General features: G+C 41.6%; 1 protein-coding gene across 3 annotated transcripts in view; it reads right to left on the minus strand.

Annotated features, from left to right (window-relative positions):
* LOC140200235 (mitogen-activated protein kinase kinase kinase kinase 4) overlaps positions 1-13938 on the minus strand; it is a 286211-nt gene extending 272273 nt beyond the window's left edge. The window contains exons 1-2 of one of the 3 annotated variants that reach the window (XM_072263252.1): positions 13448-13938; positions 13044-13109 (exon numbers count right to left, since the gene is read on the minus strand). In XM_072263252.1, the coding sequence (XP_072119353.1) occupies positions 13044-13109; positions 13448-13504 (123 nt within the window). In that variant the 5' untranslated portion in view covers positions 13505-13938. The remainder of the gene's footprint in view (positions 1-13043; positions 13110-13447) is intronic. The other 2 variants (XM_072263247.1, XM_072263251.1) reach the window with 2 other exon arrangements.
* Positions 13939-27846: the final 13908 nt, after the last annotated feature.

A 27846-nucleotide genomic window follows, 5' to 3' on the forward strand; every position in this document is an offset into this window, starting at 1 on the left:
TGAGCCCCAATCTTGCAGCTGGTGCTGTAAAGCAAGATCTAACTACTATGCTAATGTGCCACACACACTACTGACTTAAATTGCTCATAGAGATTGCCCCCAAGCCAACATGGGCTTATTCAACCACCTAACCATTAAAGTATACCTGTTTTTCTTCCATTCTTCCAACTAATACTGTGCTGTACATCTATTTGAAAATAACTTGCCAGCAATTGAGCTGTTCCTCTAACCAAATCAGTCACAAAATTAAAATCATAATAAGATTTCATTTCCACATGATTTTCAATTTCTGAATAATACAAGTCTTCAGGATTATTAAACAGTTGAATAGAAAATTTCACTATTTTACACAGATGAGTTATTAAATATTAAATAAGCACTAGCTTTGTCTTTATGGCTAAATGAAGGGAAAGATTGCCGCCCCCCACAGCAACAGAATGCAAACACTACCAACATCAACTCTTCTACTGGATTACCGCCATCACTGATTTCAGTATTCAAACCCAGTGGTCTAATGTCAACAGAGCCCTTAGTAATTCTCTCGAATGTCTCCAATACACACTTTTCAGAAAAATGCAAGAAAGATACCACTGCTGATGATCAGAAACTAATGCCAGCAAACCACAGTGTCTGCCCATTCAGTCTTCTGTTAAATTGTGCCTTTGCCAGTCAATACATTAATGCAAGAAACAAAGCATTTGGGGGGGGGGGGGTTAAATACAACGGAGCTAAATAGCTCAAGGCAACATATTAGAAACCTGCATCAATATGCTATTCATTAAAGTTTGAAGCTACTAACATTCATGTGCCTTGGACGCTTTAGACAAAGCATTATCAAGTACAATCAATTAAATTATTTATGTAATGGCAAAAGAAATAGCATGAAAATGGTAACTTCATCAGTAAAATCTATTCATATTGGAAAATAAACATGAATGTATGAAGAAAGCAAATGTTTTAACGTTTGGCAGGTTGATTTATTCTGCCCCTCATGTCAACAGCAAAAGCTCATTGTAGGCCCAAATGGGATCAAGCAAGACAGCGACCAAGATGGGGCGGGGGGGGGGGGGAGAAAGACCACTAATCCTCAAGTCTTACATCAAATTGATACTGCTGTTATCAACAGGACTACGCTCACTTGGCAATCATCACAAACACCTGGGTTTTAATCCCTCGAAGATATTATGTTGCAAATTCAACAAGTAAACAAAATACTGAACACTGTCGAATTCCTCCAGCATTTTATTTGTGTTGCATTGGCAAAAAATACATGGTTTTGAAGAAAAGAGTTAGCTCCACAGTAATTTCTGCATGCTTAAAAAGCCATTTAATGTGCTATTTACCGCCACTCCTATTTGGTCAACATATCATTGCCAACAACTTAAACACCCAAAGTGAGGGAATATCCCCCCCCCCGCCCCCCATTCAGAAAGAGTGTTTGCGAGTGTTTGGAATGCACTGTCTGAAATAGCAGAACAGTTAGGTACTCTCAATATTTTAGCAGCAACTGGATGGGCACTTGAATCACCAAGACATTGGAAGGCAATATGCTAAGTGTGGGTAAATGTGATCTGCACTTGATGGTTGGCTTGGACATGTCAGGCCTGCTTCTGTGCTGTGCAATTTGGGAGAATGCTACCCTGAATAACAAACAGAGTGCCCTTCATGATTACATTGGCTAAGTGCACAAGAAGTTTTAAAAACCATACAAATGAGAGAAATTACAGAACTATTTGTTTTCAAGTATTCTGTTCAGTCTTAGGTCAACAGGTTTCTTTCAGTTATAATCTCTATCTTTTGGTAAGATTAATTTTGTGAAGTGCAGCATCTCGAAGTTGCCTAATCTTAAGAAAATCCTGTGAAAATGTAACAAATACATAGCATTCAAGAGAGGAAATGCTACTGAAAGTTCTTATTACAACAATACTTCTTGTTTTACAGTCATTTGTTTTCAAAATGGAACACTTCAGTATAACATAAACTACAATGCTAACAATCTGCTTTAGCACACTGTTAAATTCAAAATTGGTTATGTCAAAAACTACATACATCCTGCACATTAATTTCAGTTTGTTTTAAAATGTTGCCCAAACACTTCAATATTTTCAAAATAGCATTCCATTCTCAGCTCATAGCAAATTACCTTCAAATTTATCCATTAGTGATAATTCAGCATCCATGATCTCCCACTGAAGCTCACTTTATATTATAACCCAACCTTACAAACAAAAGTCAAAAATAAATACTTTCAGGAACATGATGTTATGTTTTAGAGATAAAATGCAGGTTGAAAGATAGTGCAAAACTAACTCCAGAGCAGGCAGATATTGTTTTAGAACTTTATTTGGTCTTGAAAAGAATTCTTTACATTTTGGTCTAAAAGTGCTCAGAATAAATTCAGGTAAAGTCATGGCTATTCATAAGAGGTGAGTACTCATTCAGCAAACATTTCAGCACCACTTCTTGCTAGATTTTCAATAACTCCTAAACATATTACTTTAATCTGTTCAAATTATCCGTTTCTACTCTTAATGGAGGTCTAATTAAAATTCAGACACCTAGGACTAACTTTGCCATTTAAATACCTGCAACTAAATGATGGTACACCCAAGTTCCAAGATGTGTATTAGGGGTGAAATTCTTAACTGTATCATAGCATGAACTTGGTACAAGTTATATTACTGGCAGCAAAGTTTTGGATAGCTCCAAGTTTAGGAAATGTCGATTCCAAGGGGTAGCGTAAAACAACACCAAAATAGATAAGTCTGGACACAAAAAAGTACAATGAGATTTTAAGCAGATGTTCTCAAGAAGAGAAGCAGGCAATGATACATGTGCCGTAGGCTGTCTTACTGACAGAGGATATGGGAAAGCCTAGTTCATCCAGCAAGCTGAAACTCAATCAAGACTCAGTTGTGTCAAATTTCACATGACAGATGAGCTTGCGTTCAAACTACGTTTATTATAGTATGCATACTGTATAGGACATTGAGATTTGTTTTCTTGCAAACAACCACAAAACACAAACACAGTAGAATTCATTAAAAAAAATCCCACACAACAAAGATAATCAAACACCCAATGGGTGACAAAAAGAAAAATAATTGTGCTAACAGTAAAATTGTAAACAAATAACACAGACCACTAACTGCAGAGTTCCTGAAAGTAAGTCCACAATAACGGAGAGAGTTCTGTGCTGAGGTGAGTGAAGTTGGTCCAGGAACCCGATGACAGCAGGATGAACCCGAAGCCACAGAGCCAGTGCAGTGCTGGAGTGACTGCCGATGGTTGCAGGTCATCGCTAGAGTCAGTCCAGTGCTGAAATGAATAAACCTCGCTGAGCTGAACACTGGCTTGTCCTTCAGCCTCGACCTTGAAGCCTTGATCAAATGTTAAAAAAAGTAAACAAAAACACATGGAACATGAACTGCAGAGTCCCAGAAAGTGAGCCAACAGCTGCAGAGCCTATTCAGTACTGAGGCGAGCTAAGCCCATCCAGGAGCCCAATAGCTGCAGGGCAACAACTGCTCCCAAACCTGGCAACCTGGTACCCAAGACTCCTGAGCCTCCTGCCCGATGGTAGTAGCAAAGAGAGAAAGACAGAGAACACTGAACGTCTGTTCCCTTTCACTCTCATCTTCAACAATTTTAATCTCCCTCGACACTTTCACCAGCGCAGAGGACTGGAGCCAAACACAAATTCATCCTCCGTCTCGAAGTCCACTCCCAGCAATGGCTTTCCCGGCCATACCTATACTTCCAAGTCTAGTTCGCTGAATTCACCCAGAGGACTGCAAAAGCGCCAGATCATTTTCTCTTCAAAACAGCATTCTTAAAAGGGAAGTTACAGGCTGCAGACTACAGCCATCACAGTTTAGAAGAAATTTATCTACTAGAGCAGATAGTAGTTTAGTGAGCTGTTTGCAAAATACTGTCATTGGTCACTGACACCATCTTGCCATAAGACACGAGTAATAAACTCCATCAGTTGGACAGAAGTATCAAATTCCAGGACAGCCACATCCTGCAGACCATCTCCGGTGATGACAAAGCACTATACTGCACCAAGGTGCCATTATACACTATTCATCTCCACGTCTGTGAATACACAGTTCTTTACTATCTCAAATTAGTAACAATTACAAAATATTCTGCTGTTTATTCTCACATAAAATGAGTAAGCGATAAACATCATAGTGGAAATTCATACACAAGTATACCTTCATTGGAATAAGGAAAATAACTTCCAGATTTAATCTTGAAATATCCAGTAAAATTCCATAATATTAACAATGAAAATTACTTTTTATGAATCTGCAAAACCAACGTCACAATCTACTTAGCACAAAAGCAATCCAATTTTTACTAAAACTGACTAGTTTCTACAAAGTATTTAAAAATTGGAATTGGATGCGGGTGAAATGAAGTATCATTTTACCAATGGCAGATTACACAAGGCAAATGGAACAAAAGTGGCAAGTAAAGCCTGAAGCGTGAGCTAAATGAACAGCTGAAAGCCTGTTCTGTTACTAAATAACAAAAACATTTTAAAATGCTCTGGATTAGGTTGTATTAGTGAAGAGAGAAAAAGCTAAATAGAAATACAAAAATTAAAAATTAATCAATTTTAAAATGCAAACAGTTGAGCGTACACAGACAGTATTGATGACAGGGAGGAAAAACTATACAATGCAAATGGTAATGATGCCTGCTGAACAAGAGGTTGAAAACTTGTTAATTAGTTAATCCTACCGCAGAACATGCAAAAGGAAGAATAAAAACACAAATTGGGGTACAAAATGCTGCATTTGGTAGAAAGCTGAAATAAACATGATTGGGAAATCTCATGTAACTAGCATTTGTAGAGAGAGTATAAATCTGTTTTGGCTTTTCACCAGAACTCTTGAACTCAATGCCTCCCAAGGACTAATGTTCAGAGTTAGAAGATGAGATGTTGTTTATCGAGTTCATGTTGGGTTTCATTTGACCAGTCCAAGAGGTCAAAATAAGAGAGCAATAGAGAATTAAAATAACATAACTACAAGTTCAGAGTCAATAAAGTGCACTAAATGGAGAGGTTCTTCAACGTAGTCGTGCAAGTTACATTTGGTTTCTTTAATATAGAAGAGAATATCAGCACGAGATCAAATGCAACACGCTAGACTGGAAACAGAACAAGTGAATCATTATTTTACAAGGGCAATGTTTAAGCCACTGGTTGGAGGGAAAGGAAGTGGTAAAATCGAGAGTGTTTACCACTTGCAGCTGCATGAGGTGGTGCCAACGGAGAGTGAAGAGTGAACCAGGCAGTTGCAGAAGGAATAGTCCCTTTGGAATTCTGAATGGGGAAGGGAGAGGAAGATGCATCTTGAGATGGCATTGTGTTCATGGCTCAATAATAAACTGAATAATTTCAGAAAAGCAAACTTTACAGTTTGCATTTGATCTTCCCAGCTCTGCTCTCTTCTCTCTGGATACTATTTGATTTGCTGAGCATTTTGAGCATTCTTCTACTTCAGATAGCTAGCTACTGCAGTTTTTTCTCCAACACTTTCTCTCCCACCCCACCCCCATCATCTCTCCATTTGCTTTCAAATCTACCCAATCCAGATAGATCATTTATAATTAACCAGGCTAACCACCCTTTCTTAGCCAGTAACACCACAGCTTGCATCTATCTCAGTCTCTGGGGTATCACAGACATTCCCTACCTCTGCAATTTAAAACATGCATTATTTCTGAGTACAGATGGAAAGTCATTAACCTGAGACATTAACCCTGTTTATACCTTGACAGATCTGCTTACTGTGCTAAGTACTGAGCATTTACTATTTCCAGCACCTATGTTTTTGTTTTTCATCAATTCTATTCCTGCACCATTGTCTCCAACATGATCAAATTATCCCCTTCCTTCAAGCCCTGAAGAACGACACTTGGTTTTGACTACCACTGTGCACAATAAGAGCAAAAGAATTATGCTCCTCCCAACTTTTTGTACATTCATGTAAATTATATACAGCCATCTTTCTGTACATCGCCAGCTCACGAACTCAGTCTTTCGTCCAGATCAAACACGTCCTACTTTAATATAAATTCTTCTACAACAAATTTGACCCTGACACTACTCAATTAAAAGTTACTTAAGCAACTGACAGTGACAACACAAACTGAACACAATTTCAATGACACAAGTAATTCATTGTCATTAAGTCCCGTGCCTCTTGTTCTATTCTAACAAGAATGAACACACAAAACTGAGGTACAATTTCAGAGATACAGCTGGAAACAGGCCCTTGGGCCAACTGGTCCAAACTAACCATGACATCTTCCCTACGAGTATCAGTTGTCCCCATTCCGGGCAGAACCTTCTAAGCACCTATCCAAATACCTCTTAAATGTTGCAATTGTATCTACCTCAACCACCTCCTCAGGTAGCTTATTCCAGGTACTCACCAGACCCTCTCAAGTGTCATTTAAATTTCTCCCCTCTAGCTTTGAACTCCACAACTCTGGAGATAGAACTAATGACCATCCACCTTACCAATACCCCTCATAAGATAACCTATCTTATAAACTCCTCCTGCGTTCCAAGAAATAAACATCCAGTGTAGCCAATCTTAGCTATAACACAGGCTCTGAAGTCCAAGCAGCACACTCGTAGATCTCATTTGCACCCTCTCCAACTTGACAATGTCTTTCCTATAACAGGGTGATCAAAATTTTATACAATAGTCCAAGTGTGGCCTCACCAATGACTTATATACTCCCAAGTTGAGTCAGTGGTAAGGAAGGCAAATGCCATGTTAACATTCATTTTGAGAGGACTAGAATACAAAAGCAAGATGCAATGCTCAAACGTTATAAGGCATTGGTTAGACGGCACTTGGAGTATTGTGAGCAATTTTGGGTGCCTTATCTAAAAGATTTCTTGGCACTGGAGAGGGTACAGAGGAGGTTCATGACAATTATTCTGCAAATGAAAGGGTTAATGTATGAGTGTTTGATGGTGTTGGACCTGTACTCGCTGGAGTTTAGAAGAATGGGGGAGGGAATCTCACTGTAACCTATCAAATATCGAAAGGCCTAGATAGAGTGAATGTGGGGAAGATGCTTCCCAAAATGGGGAAGTCTAGGACCAGTGGGCACAGCCTCAAATAGAGGGACATCCATTTCGAACAGACATGAGGAGGAATTTCTTTAGACAGAGGGTGGTAAATCTGTGGAATTCATTGCCACAAACTGCTGTGGAAGCCAAGTCATTGGATATATTTACAGCAGAAGTTGACTGGATCTCAATTAGTCAGGGCATCAAAAGTTATGGTGGAGATGGTCGGAGAATAGGGTTGTTGAGAGGGATAATAAATCAGCCATGAAATGGCAGAGCAGACTCAATGGGCCAAATGGTCTAATTCTGCTCATATGTCTTATGGTTTTAACAATGGAACAACATTGGCCACCATCCAGGCTTTTCGAACTAGGCCAGGAGCTAACAACAAAGCAAATATCTCAACAATAGCCTTCAGTGTTTCATCCCTGACCTCCTTTGAGGTCCAGGGTGCACTTGGTTGGACCATGTGGATTTACCCATCTTAATGCACTTCCAAGTTGCTAACACCTCCTTCCTCATAACAAGGATATGATTCAAGGCCTCGTACTTATTACCCTAATTTCTTAGGCATCAATGTTGTACCCCTGAGAAAATACCAATGAGAAGCAGACATTAAAAATCTCAGCCATGTCCTGCAGCTCCACACACAGGCAGCCCTGATTGTCTTTAAAAGGACCTAGTCTCTCCCTAGTCATCCTTTTGGTGTTATTGTTGTCCCTTTCCATGCTTTGTGGCACATCAGGCAGCAAACTTGCCATTTCTCTAGCAATTATCTGTTTTTTTTTTACAAAGCCAAGTTGCTAGCTCAATGTTCAACCCTGCACAAATGGACCCTAATACGTACTCGTCTCAAAGTCCGGTGTGAATGCCACCAACCAGCAGTCACCCTTTTACGTATTGGGATTATCCTTAATTCTGCCTGCCAAATCAATCTCATACTCTCTTTTCACTTTTGTGCTTTCCCTCTTAAGCCTGTTTTTAAACCTTTTGTTTGTCAAGGGATTTATTTGTATCGAGCTGCCTAAACACGATTTACACTTGCTTTTTTTTCTTGACCAGAGCTTCGAAATCTTCCGTCGGCCAGGGTTCCTTGAACTTGGCATATCTGCCTCTCACACTAGCAGGAGCATTCAACCCCAGACTCCAGATATAACCACCTTAAAAGCCTCCCATTTGCCAACTTGCCAATCTCCCATTCGACCCCAGCTAGATCCTGCCCAATGCCCTCAAGGTTGCTCCTGTTCAAGATTTTAACCTGTGAACCTGTTCTAAATTTTTCCATAACTATTTTAAAACTAACTGAATCACAGTCACTGTAGCCCAAGTGCTCCTCAATTGTCATTTCAGTTACTTGGTGGTCCTCGTTACCCAAGGGGAGGTCCAGAATTGCTCCTTCCTGAAGAGATGTGTCTCTAAACTGTGTGAGAGAAACTGTTTTGGATAGACCACACAAAATTCTGCCCGATCCAGGCTCTGTGCATTCTGGGTGGCCCAGTCAATATAGAGAAAATGAAATTTTCTAGTAAAATTATCCTAGTATCCTCACAACCAATGTCTCAACATCTGCTCAAGTTCCTGTGGATTAATGGGAGCATCTATAATCTAGTCCCACTAAAGTGACCATCCCTTTTCTATTTCCAAGTTCTACCCAAATGGCTTTGATAGAAGATCCCTAAAGAATATCCTCTCCAAGCATTGCTATTATGTCCTCCATTATCAAAAAGCCAACGTCCCCTGCACTAATACCTGCTCCTTCCTCATGTCTAAAGCATTAGTATTCTGAGACACTGAATAGCACTCCTGTACCTCTCTCAGCCACACTACCTCAGACTCCAGAGGCAATCTGCACCTTCAGTTTTGGATCTTGCATTGCTAGATCCAGTTCAAACCAAAGCATCAAATTCACTGATGACAGACAGTGGTTGGTCTCATCAACAATGATGACAGGACAGCATGCAGGGGGGGGGGGGGGTGAAGCTGCTGGTAGAGTGCTGTGAGCACAACAAGTCGAGTTTCATTGTAGTTAAAACCAAAGAGATGATTGTGGACTTTAGGAAGGTGTGGGCTATTCAGTCCACACTACACATATGCAGCTGCTCCTTAGAGAGATCTCCGAGAACCAAGCACACAACAGAACCTCACCTGGTCCCTGAACACTAACTCTGATCAAAATAGCACAGCAATGTCTCTACTTCCTGAGAAGAATGAGGTGAGTGAGGCTCCTCCTTCCCCCACCCACCCACTTTAACCAATTTTTACAGGAACATCAAGAGTGTCCTGGCCAGCTACATCACTATCTGGTATGAGGATTGCAAGGCATCTGACCACAAGCTCCATCAAAGAATGGTGAGGACTGCTGAGAGGATCACCAAGGTCCATCTCTAATGGATGGAAGAGATTTATCAGGAATGCTACGCACACAGGGCCCTTACCATTGTCAGTGATCCCTCCCATCCATCCAACAATCTCTTCGAACCCCCCCCCCACAAACATCTGACAGGAGGTATCGTAGCATTAGGACAAAAACTGTTGGAATGAGAAGCAGCTGCTTCCCCCAGGCCACAAGACTACCGAAATCCCTGCCACTACCGAGCTCTCATCACATATGAGGTATGTTTACTTTCTAAACTTGTATCACATTTGCCCCTAATTTATTTGTTGTTAATTTGTGGTAACATTACTTTTTGTGTTATGTGTGAGAGTTACATGTACTGTGTTACATCTTGGTCCAGAGGAACATTGTCTCATTTGGTGGTACACATCTGTACAGTTGAATGATAACAAACTTGAACTTAATCTGTTATAACTATGTGCAGTGAAGTAGATGCTATTTAAAGCAGAGTGATACTATCTGACCTTTTGTTGTAAACATGGCTATCCTGATTGTTTAGGCTTAGACCCCTGTTGCTGCATGTACCTGTCTTCTCACTGAGTTCACTCTCTTGAGTTCCATCCCCCAGCTAGACCCTCATTGGTGGCAAAGGTAAACTTCCCTATTAGCATACTGATCCCCCTCCAGTTCAAGTGCAACCCATCCCTTTTGTACAAGTCACCTCTACCCCAGAGATCCCAATGATCCAATAACTAAAATCCCTCTGAACTTCAGTGCCAGAGAGTTGACTATCATTGCTAACCTCTAAATGAACATCTCCCCCAATAATATGCAAAGAGGGTCATGGCCACAGAGAAACCCTGCTCTGACTGCCTGCTGTCTTTATCTAAAGCATGTACCTTCACTGTGACCGCCTCCCTAACACTCTAATCTACGAAACCCTCCACTCTGTGTGATTATGTGTACATCCAACTGCACGGCCAGTTCTTGACCTGCTCTGTCAGGAACTGCGGCTGGGTGTACTTCCCACAGGTATTGTCACCATGGAGACTGAGGTCCCCTGACTTCCCAGGAGGCGCATTCCACAGCCCTAATGCCATCCTGTCGACACTTAAAGATGAACAACCAAAATAAAAACCTTACCTGTTCTCTCGTGACTTCCCACTGAAGCATTATCAAAGAGCTGTTTTCACTCCTAATGCCTGGGTAACTTGCTCCTCCACTTCACACCAAAGCCTCAGCTCTCCACTCATGCACTAGCCCACTCCAACAACAGCTACTCTGTTTGACAATAGGTTTGTATTGGCTGCTGTCAACTAGCTTATTAGCCAATCAACTATTAACTAACTTTTTGTAAATATACCTCTTTCAAAGTCACGTTAAGTGAAACTCACTGGAAAGCCCCGAGACCTACCACTTTTAAAATTGCTTCAAATTCCTGGTAAAGCTCACTAGGAAGTCCTAAGACATACCTCCAAAATTCTCATGCCTCTCACTTCAAAGCCCATCTCCTCTTAAGAGCCCATCTCCTGTTAATCCCTCTGAATATAACTTGGAATCTGGAGTACTAAATTATATGATGTCTCAAACCACAAAAAGAATGTGAAATTATCATCCTCCATATCCTTTAACAAAGATACCATATTTTCACATCTCAAGTGTCTCTTTTATAGCATTCACTTAATGATGCAACCTTAAATAACAACAGTATTTGAATTTTAAAAATGGGTAGTGTACATAAAGAAAACATGTACATCAAAAAGGTTTTATGATAGAGGATTAGATGTCCTTCACAGAAAACAAAACATATGCTCTTGAAGAGTAGGAACAATTCAATCAACAACTTTCTCTTGCAACGTGTATTTTTTCCTTAATGAAAACTTAGAATATGAGTACTTTTCATTAGTCTAATAAATATAGAATTGTCAATTATACCACGTAGTCAGTAGTACTTAGTTTATTAAGTAGGCATTAAAATCTTCAACTGCTCCCATGATACTGAAGACCTAATTCAAAAAGACTGACAGAAAATGTCCTCAGTTACTTGACATACCAGTGTATGCAGGTACAAAATGATGCAATACTAAAAATGCTTTGTGATCAAGTTAAAATATTACAAACATGAGGCATCAAGTATTTAACAAAAAAAAATTGAGTACACGATTTCAAAAGGCAAATTAATTTTTTAGGCAAGCCATTCCTTCTGCATGCATGTTGTACAGGAGAATAAAAGTAAATAGTGAGTTATTATTTACTCACAGTATCTCCAAAACCATGAGGCTGCATTTATTAACTTTCTACAACAGACTTGAGGTGTGTCACAAGCATCATTTAAGACAAAGATGAACACTGCAAATTCCAAAAGTCTATGTAATTTGGACTAAGTACTAATATATTGCAAAAGAAAACAAACACCATAAAGTAGTGTATAACAGTCATGGAATACACCATAGCAGTAAAATATACACAAAAAATTATTTCATCTAGCATGGAGGAATTAGAATACTCTATTTATAACACACAACAAAACAGGTTACTGTAAAACCTTTTGCTCCAGTCCTTCTCCAAAAAAAAATGATGATTCAACAATCTATACAAACAAAGCAACAGAAAACTTTCTTGGAACTTGGAAAAAAAAGTTTTAGAGAACCAGTACTTAACATTCATTGTGAACATCTTTCACAGATACTTTGAATAGAACTGGATACAAAGTTGCCTTGACAGCCTAAACAACTAAAATAAAGCCCTCTAAGTTTTCAACAAATAACCTTGTTGCATAATAATATACAAAAAATTCAAAACAAAGCCACCTTTTCACTCAAATCTTTTCACAGTAGTTTGGCATTAGTTTGTACATGGTGAACCTGATTAACATAAAACAAAAAAATGCTTTAACCACCCCTACTTCCTCTCATCTCACTTTCCATTTATTATCACACTTACCATCCCAAAATCTTGCTGACATAAACTGTTATGGAAACATTTTAAAAAGAGCCCCCATCCAATTCTCCCTGCATCTTCAGTGGCAGTGGTCCAACTGAACAAAATAACTGATGAAACCAAGCACATTCAACAAAGACTTGCTCATTTCTAACAACACAGCTAGTCAGCATATCCAGATTAACACACATATAGGGTGGATGTAACAAGAACCACTATAGCTTTGGAAAAGTTGGCCGAGTTTAGTGATTCCTCATGCTCTGCCAAGTCTCGTACCACTTTGTCTGATACACAACCAACCACTGCATGAGAGAAGCATTTCTTGTGCAATTGTTGATCATACAATCAGCCTTAAGAATCTGTTGCAAACTGACATGTAACAATAAATCAGTCCTACAGTGACTGAATTAAGGATGAAATAACACACATTATGCATTGGCAATATCTGTAGCTTACTCCAATTTTATCTTTGTCCCATTGTCTGGATATGGCTCATAAAATCATAATGATCGCTAATTATTAAGTAGGAAAGAGAGCGAATCGTAATGTAATTTAACTATACAAAATCTAAGTTTCAAATTTTACACAATATGACTCAGACGGAACATATACATCTGCGTGGATGCACATGAAAAGGGACATAGGAATTACGTTTAAACAAACCTTATAGACTTGTCCGTATGTGCCGTTTCCCACCACTTCAACCAATTCAAATATGCCCGCTGGGTCCTAAAAAAAATTCAAAATTTTGAAATGTAATTATTGGTATAAATCCCAAATCTGATCCAGCCGGATGATGGTGAGATGCAGCTGTTGCGCCCTATTTCCATGCACATGCCAATACATGCACAAACAAAGAAAGCTCTGAACTGTTCCTGCTCTTCCTATCAAAGCCCAACAAACTGCAAAAATAATCTGACACTGGCTGAATTTTAACAAAGCAACCTCACCACTATGTGCAAGTAAGTTTTAAAGCTCGAATAAATTTGTGCTGCTTCCGTCTAAGGAGTTCACATTGTCTTTCTATGAAACTGTTATTCCTCCTTCAAAGCCAAGCCTGTACTCACCCGCAAAGAGGAGAGATCTATCTCTACTAGACTTTTAGCAGGAGAGTCGTTCGCCATCTTCGTTAAATTTGCGGATTTTCTTCTTTCTTTGCCCTCCTGTCGAGTAGGATTCGTACATTTAGCGATGCATACGAGCTGTGGGAAGTTCTCTCCTCTCCTTTATACCATGTTCAGGTGGCAACAGCTGCTGCTCCCGGCTCTCCCTCACTGAGCCACACAAACACAGGAAACGGCTCCGCTAGCTGCGTCTGACTGAATGACTGACTCGGACGAGAGCGAGTCTCCGCTTCGACCCAAGAGGCACGCGACCCGACCCGACCGGACGCAGGAGCGCGCGCGCGCCCACGCTGGCGAGCCCGCACGGAACGAGCCGGAGCCGCGAGTCAGGGTGCGGCATCAGACAGCGCGGTCCGCTCGCTGCGCTGCGCTGCCGTCTGCAATATGACGGCGGCCAGCCAGGAAGCGCGCAGCCGCCGGGACACAAGGCGCAGGTCCACTGATGCTATTGTTATTGTGTTCCGTTCGCTGGCACGTTTTAGTTTCTGCAAACAAAGGCGAGGGTCGAGCGCGTGCGCGTCCTTCGGCCACGCGCTGAGATATATACTCGTGCAACGCGTCAAACACCAGCGGAAAACACGCAAGCTTTTGGCTTCTGGGTAACATGATTATAGCTGTTCCCCACCCCTGCAACATCGCTGAGGGAGGCTCTTCGCGAACCCAGACAAAAAGGTTTTTTTTCATATTCATAGAGGGGTGTGGTCATGACTGAAACAAGAGTTTGATAAACTTTACGATACATGCAATATTAACATTGTTAATTTAATATCAACATCTATGAATTTAACAAAGCCGTACAAGCTGTGCATGGAGGTTTGAGCAGAGCGGGAATAAGACTAAAGAGAAATAAAACATACCCACGCGATAACGTTCCGCAAATATCTCGCTCATGTCAATGGGTGCATTGTGATATGTTTTGTGACAGTGTTAACTGAAGATTACACTCTTAGTCGGCACAATGCGTGCCAATGAAGACAAATCTTAAAAGACGTTAATCCTCATGCACGGTAAAACTTGTGGAAGATGGTAATTGTGGCTTGAATCGTTACAAGCAAATGCAGAGACTTCTTAACAAAACGCATTCAATGCAATTTTCTTAACAAGCGTACGCATTTTTATTGAATATCTGTTAATTTAAATAAAATTATAATGCATAAATTGCAGATCAATATCAGACTTGCAAAACAGTTTTTACGCAACTCATGTTAAAGTTATTTTGAAATTCTGAAATAAGACTGATGACATTGTCTATCTCACAAATACAGGCATTGTATACCACAAGTTCGCCGTGGAGTTGCCTCCAGATGAATCTGGTAACGAGGATCGTGTGTTGCATTTGTTTGGTCTTACATTAAGACAACTTTACGGTTCTTTAGTAGGATAAATTTGTTCGTGATAGTGATTAATCTCAAACTGCAAAGTTGATAAGAAGGAAATATTTAGTGAAAACCAGCATTTCAGTAAACAGTTTTGTTTTCCAGCAGTTGATCACGGTATAAAAGAAACGAATTGCTTCATGTCACTCACGGTTTTTGAATGAATTCGGAAGAGGTCATAAAATTTCTGGCACTGTCCACAGAGAAAATAATTAAAACACGGTGTTTTTCAGATGCAATAATGTCTAATTTATTGATGACACAAGTAACTCTACTTCTTGTTAAATTAAATCAATACTGTGTTAGAATTTGTGATAATGTAAACGAGACCCGCGGAGGAAGACAACCTACAAGGACCTGCAGTGAAACACCAGTTAACAGAAATAAACTATTGGTAATAAACGGTAAAAGGGCATCTGCTTATTTTTGAAAGTGAATCTACGTTTGCGAAGCCCTTCGGGCAGTTATAAACGTACAAAATTGCAGGAAGGCCACATAAAATACAAAGTGGGCAAACTTCACGTTCTGTCCTAGAATCGTACAGCATGGAAGTAGGGCTTTCGGCCCAATTCGTCCATGCAAGCACCTTCTGTAACAAAAAAGAATAAGAGAAAACCTGCAGATGCTGGAAATTCGAGCAATACTCAGCTGCTGGAGGAACTCAGCAGGCCAGGCAGCATCTTTGGCAAAGAGTACAGTCGATGTTTCGGACGGAGACCAGGGTCTCAGGCTGAATAGTCGACTGTATTGTTTTCCATAGCGGGTGCCTGGCGTGCTGAGTTCCTCCGGCATTTTGAGCGTGACCCTCCGTACAAATCCCACTTCCCAATGTTTGGTCCATCCCTTGTGTGCCTAAATGATTCAAATGCTCATCCGAAGTGCTGGAGGAACTAATCGTTCACGAGGTCCTGGAAGGGTCGACTGATCATTCCCCTTCACAGAGGTTGCCTAATTGACTGAGTTCCTCCCGTAGTTTGTTTGTGCTGCTGAAGATTTCCAGCATCTTGTATTTAATCAAATGGTTAATCAGACACTTCTTAAACGCTATTAGCGACGGAGCTTCAACCATTCTCTCTGGCAGTGAATTCCAGGTACAGTACTTGCAGCTTCTGGGTTAGGACGATCAGATCTGCTCTAATCCTCTCGGTCTCTTACCCTTTACCTTAAATCCATATCCTCGAGTTTTATGTACCTTATAGTGGGAAAACTCCAGGAGGACCACAACCTTGTCCTGGTTTGGACGCTTGCGTGCCTTCAGTGACCCGGAGAGCTATGCCGGCTGGAGTTAGGGCCTTGTGCTTTGGCTTTCGGTAGGGTCACCTATGCCAAACAGGTCAAAGGGTAGAGGCCATACTAAGAGTGGTTCACTGGGGCTCCGGGTTCAGGGGTTCAGCTCAGTGCTAACAGCTCTGACTGGGCAAACAAAACTTTTCGGGTAACACCGATGAAAAATCCTTCCATAATTGTGTGCAACGGTATTCCTGACTCTCCACCCGGGACTTGTTTGACTGACAGTAGTTTTCACTAAGGAAGCTATTGGCACGATGAGGGAAGCCCTGAATACCGATGGAGGACCTGCATTCCATCCTAAACGCCGGGAGGCGTGAAGTAAGTGAGTAATATTGGGGAAAATTTCCGGTAGAATACTCATCCATAATCACTGTTTTATATACGTACCTCAGTTATACCTCCCTCTCAACCTCCTCTGCTCTAGGAAGAACAGAGTTATCTTTTGCATTGTCCAATAACTTTTCCATTCCAGGCAGCGGCCCAATTCATCTCCTCAGTACCTTCCCTAGGACCGTCACACTTTTAGGTTACATTGGAAGGAAGTATTCTCAAAACTGGGGAGTGAAATGTAACGGCCCTATGCAGAAGGTAGCAAAGGGCATTTATATTTACGTATTTCTGTGATATTGAAAATAACAATTATAATTCTTTAGAATTGAATGATGTGCCATGTTTATCATACACATTTTCAAACTGAAATGAAATTGTACAATAAGTTAAAACCTTCATCCAAGCTGTGTCTTGTACCTTTTCTGAAAAGGATCCTTCTACAGAAGTGAAGATATTGCTGTAACCCTGAGTGGGATTGATAAATGATTTGAAACTTGTTTTCATTTTGGAGAGTTAAAAAAAAATCTGTGCTCACTTTCATTGGGTATTTGATTAGAATTGCCCATATTCATTTCATTTTGCATCCCAATTACCATTCATCTGAGTTTACCTAGTTCAGCATCAAATTGTATCGGTTACCTTACGGTATGTATGGTTCATGTACACAGTTTCTCAATAAATCAAGCCAACCTTTACAATAGGCTAATTATTTTATGATCACCATTACTACTGAAAACTTTTTTGTTTCAAATTTATTTAATTACTTGAATTTAGATAGTCCATCTACAGTGGAGAATTAGACCTGCGGTCTGTGGATCAAAAGCCTACACCTTTGGATATTAGACTACAAAATAATAATACCCAAGTCTTCAAGGTTCTATGTACATTATGATTTCACCCAACAGCCTACAGTTTGCTTGTGTTGGGGTGTTTGTGGCCATATAATTATTAAACTAATTTCTCAGAATACCATTGTTTTAGACTCAGTTATAAAACATGGAAGTTGGCATTCAGCCCAACTCATCTATACCAACCATTTGCCTGCATTTGACCCATATCTTTCTAAACTGTGTCTATCCATGTAATAGTCCAGATGTATTTTAAACATTGGAATTGTACTTTTTTCATTTACCACTGGCAATTCATTACATATATCCACCAACCTCTGCTGAGGAAAACAATGCCCCTCAGGTTCCTTTTAAATCTTTCTCCTCTCACCTTAAATCTATATTCGCTAGTTTAAGACCCTTAAGCTGGGGGGAAAAAACTGTGGGCAGACACCTTACCTGCACCCTCATGATTTTTCTACCTATGTAAAGTCACTCTTAAATCTCCTATATACCCCAAAAAAATGTTCCAGCCTATCCAGTCTCTCATTGTAATTCAAATCCTCCAGTATTGGTAACATCCTCATAAATATTTTCTGATCTCTTGCTAGCTGGGCAACCAGAACGAAGCACAATGTTCCAAGTGTGGACTTAACAACAATTCGTACAACTGCAACATGATGTTCCTACTGCTGTAGTCAGTGCTTTGACCAATGAAGGCAAAAAGCCTACTTCTGCCTCCTAGCCACGTGTCCACTTTCAGGGAACTATGTACCTGAACCCCTAGGTCTATCCTTTCTACAACACACTACAGGGCCTAACCTTCAAATGTGTAATCCTGTTCTTATTTAACCTACTAAAATGCAATAACTCATGCTTGTCTTGAGTTAAATTCAGTCTGCCATCCCTCGGTCCAGTTTGCCAGTTCGTCTAAGTTCTATTGTAATTCTTCGGTGTCCACTACACCACCAGTTTTGGTATGACCCACAAAATTACCAACTATGTTAACAGCACTGTCATCCAAATCATTAATGTAGATCGCATTAGTGTACCCAGCACTGATCCCTATGGCACAGCACTGATCAGAGGCCAAAGGTGGTAATAGTTGATGACTTTTCCACTGTTCACTTTGACACTTGCTTTTTAGCTGGCAAAACCAAAGAAAAGTCATGAAAACCACAACCCAAACACCAACTGTATAACAACAGAACAGCTGTGACCATCAAGACAAAAACTACTGATGCTGGAAACATTCAGCAGAACAGGTAGTTTGTTCTTTCTTTCTGTTGAAGGAAAGCCAGTATTAGCATTTCAGTTGAAGACCTTCTGTGAGATTGGGAAAGAGAGGAAATAATGTTTTAAATTGTAGTGAGATGGAGAAGGTATGGACAGGACAGAGTGAAATGCTGCCTTAGAGTGCACAGGATTACCATGGCAATGAGCTGTGATAAAGCCAATAGATTATTGAAGATAGAGAAACGAAATAACAAAGGATCTTGTAAACGCACAGTCAGTATAAAGAGAAAAAAAGCTGAGATATATGACACTGATCAGCTGGTATTTGGTCCCATTGCCTTTACAACCTTTGAACATTGTTAAACAATGTACCCTATTTGAAAATGAAATACAGCTCAACTCTTCCTGGGCCCTGTGACACACATATTGTTTATGAATGGATTATTAAATAGCCTCACAGAGCAAGACAGCTGGATTCATTTCCCTTTGATAGCAAGACAAGTTTGTAAGGTCTCACTTCATGTGTGGACAGTAGAATAATTTCTTCCCATTTCATCCTCTGAGACTAATTTTGTTGCAAGAACATAAGAAAAAAGGAGCAGAGGGACACTCAGCCCCAACCCTGTCCTGCTGTTCAATGTGATTATGGCTGAGCTTCAGCATCTCAAATGTGCCAGTTCCCCACAGCCTTCAATTTCCTGTCTCAACCCTCCCCCATCATTCAACCTTCCTAAGAAATTCAGTTACAGTGTTAAAGCTGGTTATTTAAAACTACATCTCCTCATGCATGATTTTCCTTTTAGTGGAAATATTGTGCTGTCTAAACTCTCATGCCCTCTAAAGTTCTTATGTGCTTCAATACGATTACACTTCATTCTTCTAAACCAGAGAATATTGATTTAAGTGTTTTAGCCACTCATAATAGGGCAACCCTGTCTTCCAGAAATTACCCTAGTAAATTTTATGTTAAGCTGCCTCCAATGCTACAATATCCTTTCTTAAATAAGAGAACCAAAACTGTGGACAGCACTCCAGGTAAGGCTTCGTAATTACATTCATTCAGTTCAGTTTGGTTTGACTACCTCAGGGAAGTTCCAAGGGTTGAAAACTCTTTTTCTGCAAGTGCTGATGTATTTGGGGTTTAGATATAGAAAGTTTCAGCTTGGTATAAAAAAGTCTTCAGCACATTAGTTCAACCACAAAATTAAATGTCATTTTGGTTGAACCAAACCAATTTCCCCTTTTCTAGAATACAGAAGTGGACGGGTGCAAGCCCTCTGTCTGGATTTAAATATTGGGATGCCGTTTGATAAAAGGAAAAGCACAGGAGAATGAAAGTGGATAAATAGAAAGAAATGGCCATTCAGCCCAATGACAACTCTGAGCATGTGGTTACTAGGCTATGCAAGAACACGTTGTGATCTTACTGGTTAGTAAAATAAAAAGAACAGCCATAGTTCTTAAAAATTCGAGCTTTGCAACTTGTAATCAATTTTACCTCTGCAGCAAGTTCATTGAGTAGCCTCCTGTTAATGGAAGAAGGTGAATGTTAAAGTCCCCAGCCAAAACTTCATCAAAAAGCACTTTGTAGTTACAAAATTACATACTCCACACACAAAAAGTCTAACAAAAAACAAACCCCTTGTTCAATTGCTTGTCATAACATAATTGTGGAATAGCCTGTTGGAGATTATTTTGTTTTAATTTAATGACTTTTCAAGAGAGCAGAGGAGAGAAAAATATAATGAGAGGGGAAGGTGAATAGCTGAAAGAATGAGAGATAAGGAGCAAAGTTGAAGAATGAGGAAAATGACAGAGAAGATGGAGTGGAATGCGCTGGAGGGGCAGATACTAAATCCCTTTGAAAGCTGCTTATACTTCATTGACATTCTTAGGTATTTTGAAGCCATATATGTTCAATAGCGTGATTTCAATCTACCGTTAGGAGAAGAAAATACACATTGTGGTTCATTACATGTCACCCTTGACTCAATGAAAGCACTCTGAAAGAGGAAGAAATGCTGTGACTTCAAGACTCTCCAGAGAACTGAGTGCATAATTGAGGGTGAAACTTCAGTACTGGTGCAATGTCAGAGGTTCTGACGATGGAGTTAAATGTTAAACTGGGGCTTTGTTCTATGCAGTACATGAGCATCATCTGAATTTTTCCAAATATCCAGTCTAACATTAATCCTTGACCTAAAATCAGAAAGTGGATTAAATGGTAATTTATTTCATTTCTATTTGCTGCACCATACAGAGCAAAATTTTGGCAGCTAGGTTTTTCTAAATAGTATCAGCGACTACCTGAAAAGCAACTAGTATTTTCTGAAATGATTCAGGGTATCCTGACAACATGGAAATGCAAGCACTGTGTTAGTTACGTTTCTGTAGCTGTACAACACAGATCATGCCATTGAGGAATTCAAATATAAGTTCCAGCCTACAATAGGAGAATATTTAAGGTAAAAAAAACAAAGTTATGACAATCCTTTGAGAATAATACCATGGCATTCATTGATATATAACTACATTTAATATACTTATTTATTTCTGAACCATATAATATCAAGAAAACATAAAATTAAAAGTAACGTGCAAAATGTTGGAGCAATTCAGCAGGTCAGATAGCATCCATGGAAAGGATTAATCAGTCAAAGTTTCAGGCTGAGACTCTTCAGCAGAACATACAATTAACATTCAGTTTCTACTTGGAAAGCAAATACTGTATATCTGATGTTGCTGGGATGTGTAATAAAAACAGAAAGGCCGGAATAATTTAGCAAGTCAAGCAGTGTCTGTAGAAAGAGAAACCAGTTAATGTTTTGTACCAGTGATTTTTCCTCAGAATTGGGGGTGAGTTCGCAGATGACAGTTTTCAAAGCAGAGCTTGGTAGAGGAGTGAGGTGTAGAACAAAAGATTGTATAGAGATTAGTTAAAATAGATCAAGTGAAAAGAAGCATGAGTGATGACCATGGGAAAGTATTTTATAGAAAAGGGTGAGAAAGGAAGACAAGCACGATAATGAGAAACAACGAGAGAGCAGGTTATCTGAAATTGGAGAATTCAGTTCTCAATGCGGAGGATGCCTCTTTGTGAATAGCAAATGCAGTGGACTAGGTTATCTGAAGTGAAAATGAATTGCTGCTTCACCTGGAATGATTGGGACTCCGGATGGTGGGAAGGACAGGGGTAAGCAGAATGGCATTGCTTCGCCAACAATTTCTATCTATCTTTCATCCACTTTTTGTTTTGAAGTTACCACTCCCAACAACATTTCCATGTATAACAATATATTCACCATTAAACAATATATCATATCACTTACCATCAATCCAATATGAGAAATAAAAAAGAATAAAGTGCTGCAATTGCTTCCGCTGTCATACATTTGACAAACTCTACATGCAGGGCTCATATTACCATGATTACTATCCTTAATATAATCGCAGCTCTACGTACGGCACACAGCACAACTGCTCGAAATTAGCATTAATCTTGTGATGAAGTCAGAGAATATATTTTGAATAAAAAATTTAACAGTGAATTTAAGTCCGTAATTCTGACTTGTTAATCAACTAATGGTCATTTGAATGCAATTCACAGGATATCAAACAGAAGTATTGTGTGTACTCCTTTAAGGATCATATATCCAGCCCGTGTTTTTCTTTAATTTTAAATAAGGAATACTGACAGTAAATTACAATTTTTAGACAATGACAGAGAAAGTTAACATAAAAAATGTGATGAAACTTTAAATGGATGACAGTCAGGAGGGTGAAAGGTGTTTGCAGAGTACCCCTGTGGCCACCCCCCTCAACAACAGGATACTGTCAGGGTGGATGATCTAGCAGAGGGAAGTCACAGCGGTCAGTTCTGTGCTACTGAGTCTGGTTGGGGGAGAGAAGAGGTGAGCTGTGGTGATGGGAGATTTGTTAGATTAGGGGGAGAAAAAGGAGGTTCTGCGGACGAGAACGAGATTCCCGGATGGTATGTTGCCTTCCAGGTGTCAGGGTCAGGGACATCTCGGATAGAGTCCTTTCTTAGGTGGGAGAGTGAACAGCTAGAGGTCATGGTCCATATAGGCACTAATGACATAGTTAATCAGAATCAGGTTTATTATCACCGGCATGTGACGTGAAATTTGTTAACTTAGCAGCAGCAGTTCAATGCAATGCATAATCTAGCAGAGAGAAAAACATAATAATAAATAAAATAAAGCATAATAACAAATAATCAAGTAAATCAATTACGTATATTGAATAGATTTTAACAATGCAAAACAGAAATACTGCATATTAAAAAAAAGTGAGGTAGTGTCCAAAGTTTCAATGTCCATTTAGGAATCGGATGGCAGAGGGGAAGAAGCTGTTCCTGAATCACTGAGTGTGTGCCTTCAGGCTTCTGTATCTCCTATCTGATGGTAACAGTAAGAAAAGGGCATGTCCTGGGTGCTGGAGGTCCTTAATAATGGACGCTGCCTTTCTGAGACACCGCTCCCTAAAGATGTCCTGGGTACTTTGTAGGCTAGAGCCCAAGATGGACCTGACTAGATTTACAACCTTCTGCAGCTTTTTCAGTCCTGTACAGTAGCCCCTCCATACTAGACAGTGATGCAGCCTACCAGAATGTTCTCCACGGTACAACTATAGAAGTTTTTGAGTGTATTTGTTGACATGCCAAATCTCTATAAACTCCTAATAAAGTATAGCCGCTGTCTTGCCTTCTTTATAACTACATCGATACGTTGGGACCAGGTTAGATCCCCAAAGATCTTGACACCCAGGAACTTGAAGATGCTCACTCTCTCCACTTTTGATCCCTCTGTGAGGATTGGTATGTGTTCTTTCGTCTTACCCTTTCTGAAGTCCACAATCAGCTCTTTCGTCTTACTGACGTTGAGTGCCAGGTTGTTGCTGTGACACCACTCCACTAGTTGGCATATCTCACTCCTGTACGCCCTCTCGTCACCACCTGAGATTCTACCAACAAGGTTGTATCGTCAGCAAATTTATAGATGGTATTTGAGCTATGCCTAGCCACACAGTCATGTGTATATTGAGAGTAGAGCAGTGGGCTAAGCACACACCTCTGAGGCGCGCCAGTGTTGATCGTCAGCGAGGAGGAGATATTATCACCAATCCGCACAGACTGTGGTCTTCCGGTTAGGAAGTCGAGGATCCAATTGCAGAGGGAGGTACAGAGGCCCAGGTTCTGTAACTTCTCAATCAGGATTGTGGGATGATGGTATTAAATGCTGAGCTATAGTCGATGAACAGCAACACGCACAACACGCTGGAGGAACTCAGCAGGTCGGGCAGCATCCGTGGAAATGAACAGTCAGTGTTTCGGGCCGAGACCCTTCGTCAGGACTGAAGAGGGAGGGGGCAGGGGCCCTATAAAGAAGGTGGGGGGGGAGGGAGACGGTATATGAGGTGTTGCTCCTCCAACCTGAGTTTGGCCTCATCATGGCAGTAGAGGAGGCCATGTATGGACATACCCGAATGGGAATGTGAAGCAGAGTTGAAGTGGGTGGCAACCGGGAGATCCTGTCTGTTGTGGTCGACGGAGTGGAGGTGCTCCTCATATACCGTCTGGGTAGTCTCCAGCCCTTTGGCATGAACATTGACTTCTCCAACTTCTGGTAATTCCCTCCCCCTCCCTTTCCCCATCCCCGTTTCACTCTGCCCCTTCCTCCAGCTGCCTATCACCTCCTTCATGGTTCCACCTCCTTCTACTACCCATTGTGTTTTCCCCCATTCCTTCTTCACCTTCCCTGCCTATCCCTTTCCTGCTCCCCACCACCCCCCCCGCCACCCCTTGATCTTTCCCCTTACTGGTTTTTCACCTGGAACCTACCAGCCTTCTCCTTCCCACCCTCCCCCCACCTTCTTTATTGGGCCCCTGCCCCCTCCCTCTTCGGTCCTGACGAAGGGGCTCGGTCCGAAACGTTGACTGTCATTTCCACAGATGATACCTGACCTGCTGAGTTCCTCCAGCGTGTTGTGCGCATTGCTTTGACCCCAGCATCTGCAGAGTATTTTGAGTGTCGATGAACAGCATCCTGACCTAGGGGTTTGTGTTGCCTAGGTGGTCTAAAGCCGTGTGGAGAGCCAATTGAGATTGCATCTGCCGTTGGCCTATTGTAGCAATAGGCAAATTGCAAAGGGTCCAGGTCCTTGCTGAGGCAGGAGTTCAGTCTAGTCATAACCAACCTCTTAAAGCATTTCATCACTGTTGATGTGAGTGCTACTGGGCGATAGTCATTATGGCAGCCCACATTATTCTTCTTAGGCACTGGTATAATTGTTGCCTTTTTGAAGCAAGTGGGAACTTCTGCCTGTAGCAGTGAGAAGTTGAAAATGTCCTTGAATACTCGCTAGTTGGTTGGCACAGGTTTTCAGAGCCTTACCAGGTACCCCATCGGGACCTTCTGTCTTGCAAGGGTTTACTCTCTTTAAAGACAGTCTAACATCAGCCTCTGAGACAGAGATCACAGGGTCATCTGTCATGGTCCAGTCCGTGAAGTCCGTATTCTGGTTCATGGTCCGGTTCATCGTTCCTATTCCAGGGTTTCTTGTTTCCCCCAGTTTCTGTTGTAGGCACATGATTCTTGCTTTGGGGCTGAGACATGAATACCTCTGCAAACCAGGGATTCCCTGATGGACTGCTCTGTTCCCCTCCTTGTCTTACCCCCCTCGCCTGACTCTCTGCCTGCTCACCTAGCCTGTATACCCCACCTGTTTTGCTGGAGTTTTACCGCCGGAGCAAGACCGGAGCCTTGTTAGGTCAAGATAAGGAACTGTCTTTCGTTGTGTGGAATTATCTCTCTGTGTCCATGCCTTCGCTAGTTAGGTCCAGCCGTTTGCCGCTACCTAGTGTTGAGAACTGTCTCTGTGTCCTCGCCTTCGCTAGGTGGGTCTGGCCATTTGCCGCTACTTTGTGTTGGGATCCATCTCTTCATGTTCAGTGTTCTGTGTATGAGTCCCGGCCCTATGTCCTGTTCCCAAGGAGGGGTCCCGGCTCTGTGTTATGTGTATGAGTTCTGGCCCTACATCCTGTTCCCAAGGAGGGGTCCCGGCTCTGTGTTCCATGCTCCCGTCTCTTCTAGTCCAAGGTGCCGTGCTCCTGAAGACCCTCATCCAGTCCATGCCTAGTCCAGTCCTATCCGAGTCCTGTCCATGTGCCTTTACCTGTCCTTGTGTCTCACCCTACCCAGGAGTTCCTCACCCAAGCCATGTCCAGTCCTGTAGCCTTGTCTTGTCCGAGCCTAGTTCTGGAGTCCGAGCCCGAGTCAAGTCCCAGGTCCTGGGTCCTTGCCCAGCCTCTGGCTCGGAGTCCATACCCAAGCCTCGAAGTACCATAGACCCAAGACCCAAGACCTCAAGCCTGTCTCCAAGCCTCAAGCCTCAAGCCTCAAGACCCCAAGCCTGTCTCCAAGCCTCAAGCCTCAAGAGCCCAGCCTCCAGTCTTACAGTCATGTCATGTCCTTGCCTGGTTCTGGGGCTCGAGCCCGAGGCAAGACCCAGGTTCTGGGTCCTTGTCCAGTCTCTGGCTCGGGGTTCAAGCCCAGGCTCCTAGTTCATAGTTCCTTGTACGGTTTCCCTGTTTCTTGTCCATGTCCTAGCCCAGGTCCTGCATCCTTGTCCTATTCCTACTACCTCAGTGCCTGTGTCTTGCATTTGGGTCCGTTCCCAATGCCCCCCCCCACCATTGTGACATCAGGTGCAGCAGGGATCTTCACAGCTGTAGTTGTGTTCTCCCTTTCAAAGCGTACATAGAAGACATTGAGTTCATCTGGTAGTGAAGCATCACTGCCATTCATACTATTGGGTTTTGCTTTGTAGGAAGTAATGTCTTGCAGACCCTGCCAGAGTTGCTGTGCGTCTGATATCGCCTCCAACCTCGTTCGAAATTGCTTCTTCGCCCTTGATATAGCCCTCTGTAAATCATACCTGGTTTTCTGATGCAGGCCTGGGTTGCCAGACTTGAATGCCACAGATCTAGCCTTCAGCAAATGATGTACCTCCTGGTTCATCCATGCCTTTTGGTTTGGCAGTGTACAGTAAGTCTTTGTGGGCACACACTGATCCACACAGGTTTTAATGAAGTCGGTAACGACTGCAGCATACTCATCCAGGTTTGAAGATGAATCCCTGAATACAGTCCAGTCCACCGGTTCAAAGCAGTCCTGTAGGCTGTGCTTCCCTTCTCTAGACCTTCTTGATCCTCACTGCTGGTGCTGCAGTCTTTAGTCTCTGCCTATACTCAGGGAGTAGAAGTACCGCTAGGTGATCAGGCTTCCCGAAGTGAGAGCGTGGAATAGCACGGTAGGCATTCTTGATGGTGGTGTAGCAATGATCCAGTGTGTTGCTTCTGCTGATATTGCAAGTGACCTGTTGATGGTAGTTGCTTAGTGATTTTTTTTTCCAGACTGGCCTGGTTAAAATCTCCCAACACGATGGCGAAGGCATTAGGGTGTGCTGTTTCGTGCATGTTGATCCCATTGCTCAGATCATCTAAAGCCTGCTTGACTTTGGCCTGAGGTGGAATGTCAACTCCTTGCAGAATAACCCCAGAGGTGCAAAGAAGTGCAAAGTGAGTTTAAAGAGTTAGGAGCTAAGATAAAGAACAGCAACTCTTGGGTTGTGATCTCAGGATTGCTACCCAGGCCATGTGCTAGTGAGGCCAGAAGTAGGAAGATCATACCGTTTTAACACTTGGCCAAGAAGTTGGTATAGGTAGGAGGGCTTCAAATTTTTGGATCATTGGGCTCTCTTCCAGGGAAGGTGGGACCTGTACAAAAGAGACAGTTGGCACCTAAACCAGAGGGGGACTAATATCCTAGCAGAAGGTTTGCTAGCACTGCATGGGTGGTTTAAACTAGAGTTGCAAGGGGACGGGAACCAGAGTGCCAGTGTTTAGATATGGTAGAGTGGGAGGAATTAAAGGGGGAGGGGTAGTATTACTAGTCAGAAAAAATGTCACATGCCGGAGATCAGTAAGGACAGACTGGAGAACTTGTCTACTGAGGCTTTATGGGTAGAACTGAGGAATCAGAAAGGTAGACTGGTTTAATGGGGCTATATTACAGTCAGCAGGATTTAGAGAAACAAATTTGTAGACAGATCACTGACTGTTGCAATGAACATAAGGCTGTGGTAGTAGGTGATTTCAACTTTACACATATTGACTATACTGTAAAAGGACTAGATGGGAGAGTGTTTGTCAAATGTGTTCAGGAAAGTTCCTCAATCAGTATATAGAAGAACAAGAGAAAGT

The sequence above is a fragment of the Mobula birostris genome, chromosome 7 (assembly GCF_030028105.1).
Source record: "Mobula birostris isolate sMobBir1 chromosome 7, sMobBir1.hap1, whole genome shotgun sequence".
In the NCBI taxonomy this organism is placed as follows: Eukaryota; Metazoa; Chordata; class Chondrichthyes; order Myliobatiformes; family Myliobatidae; genus Mobula; species Mobula birostris.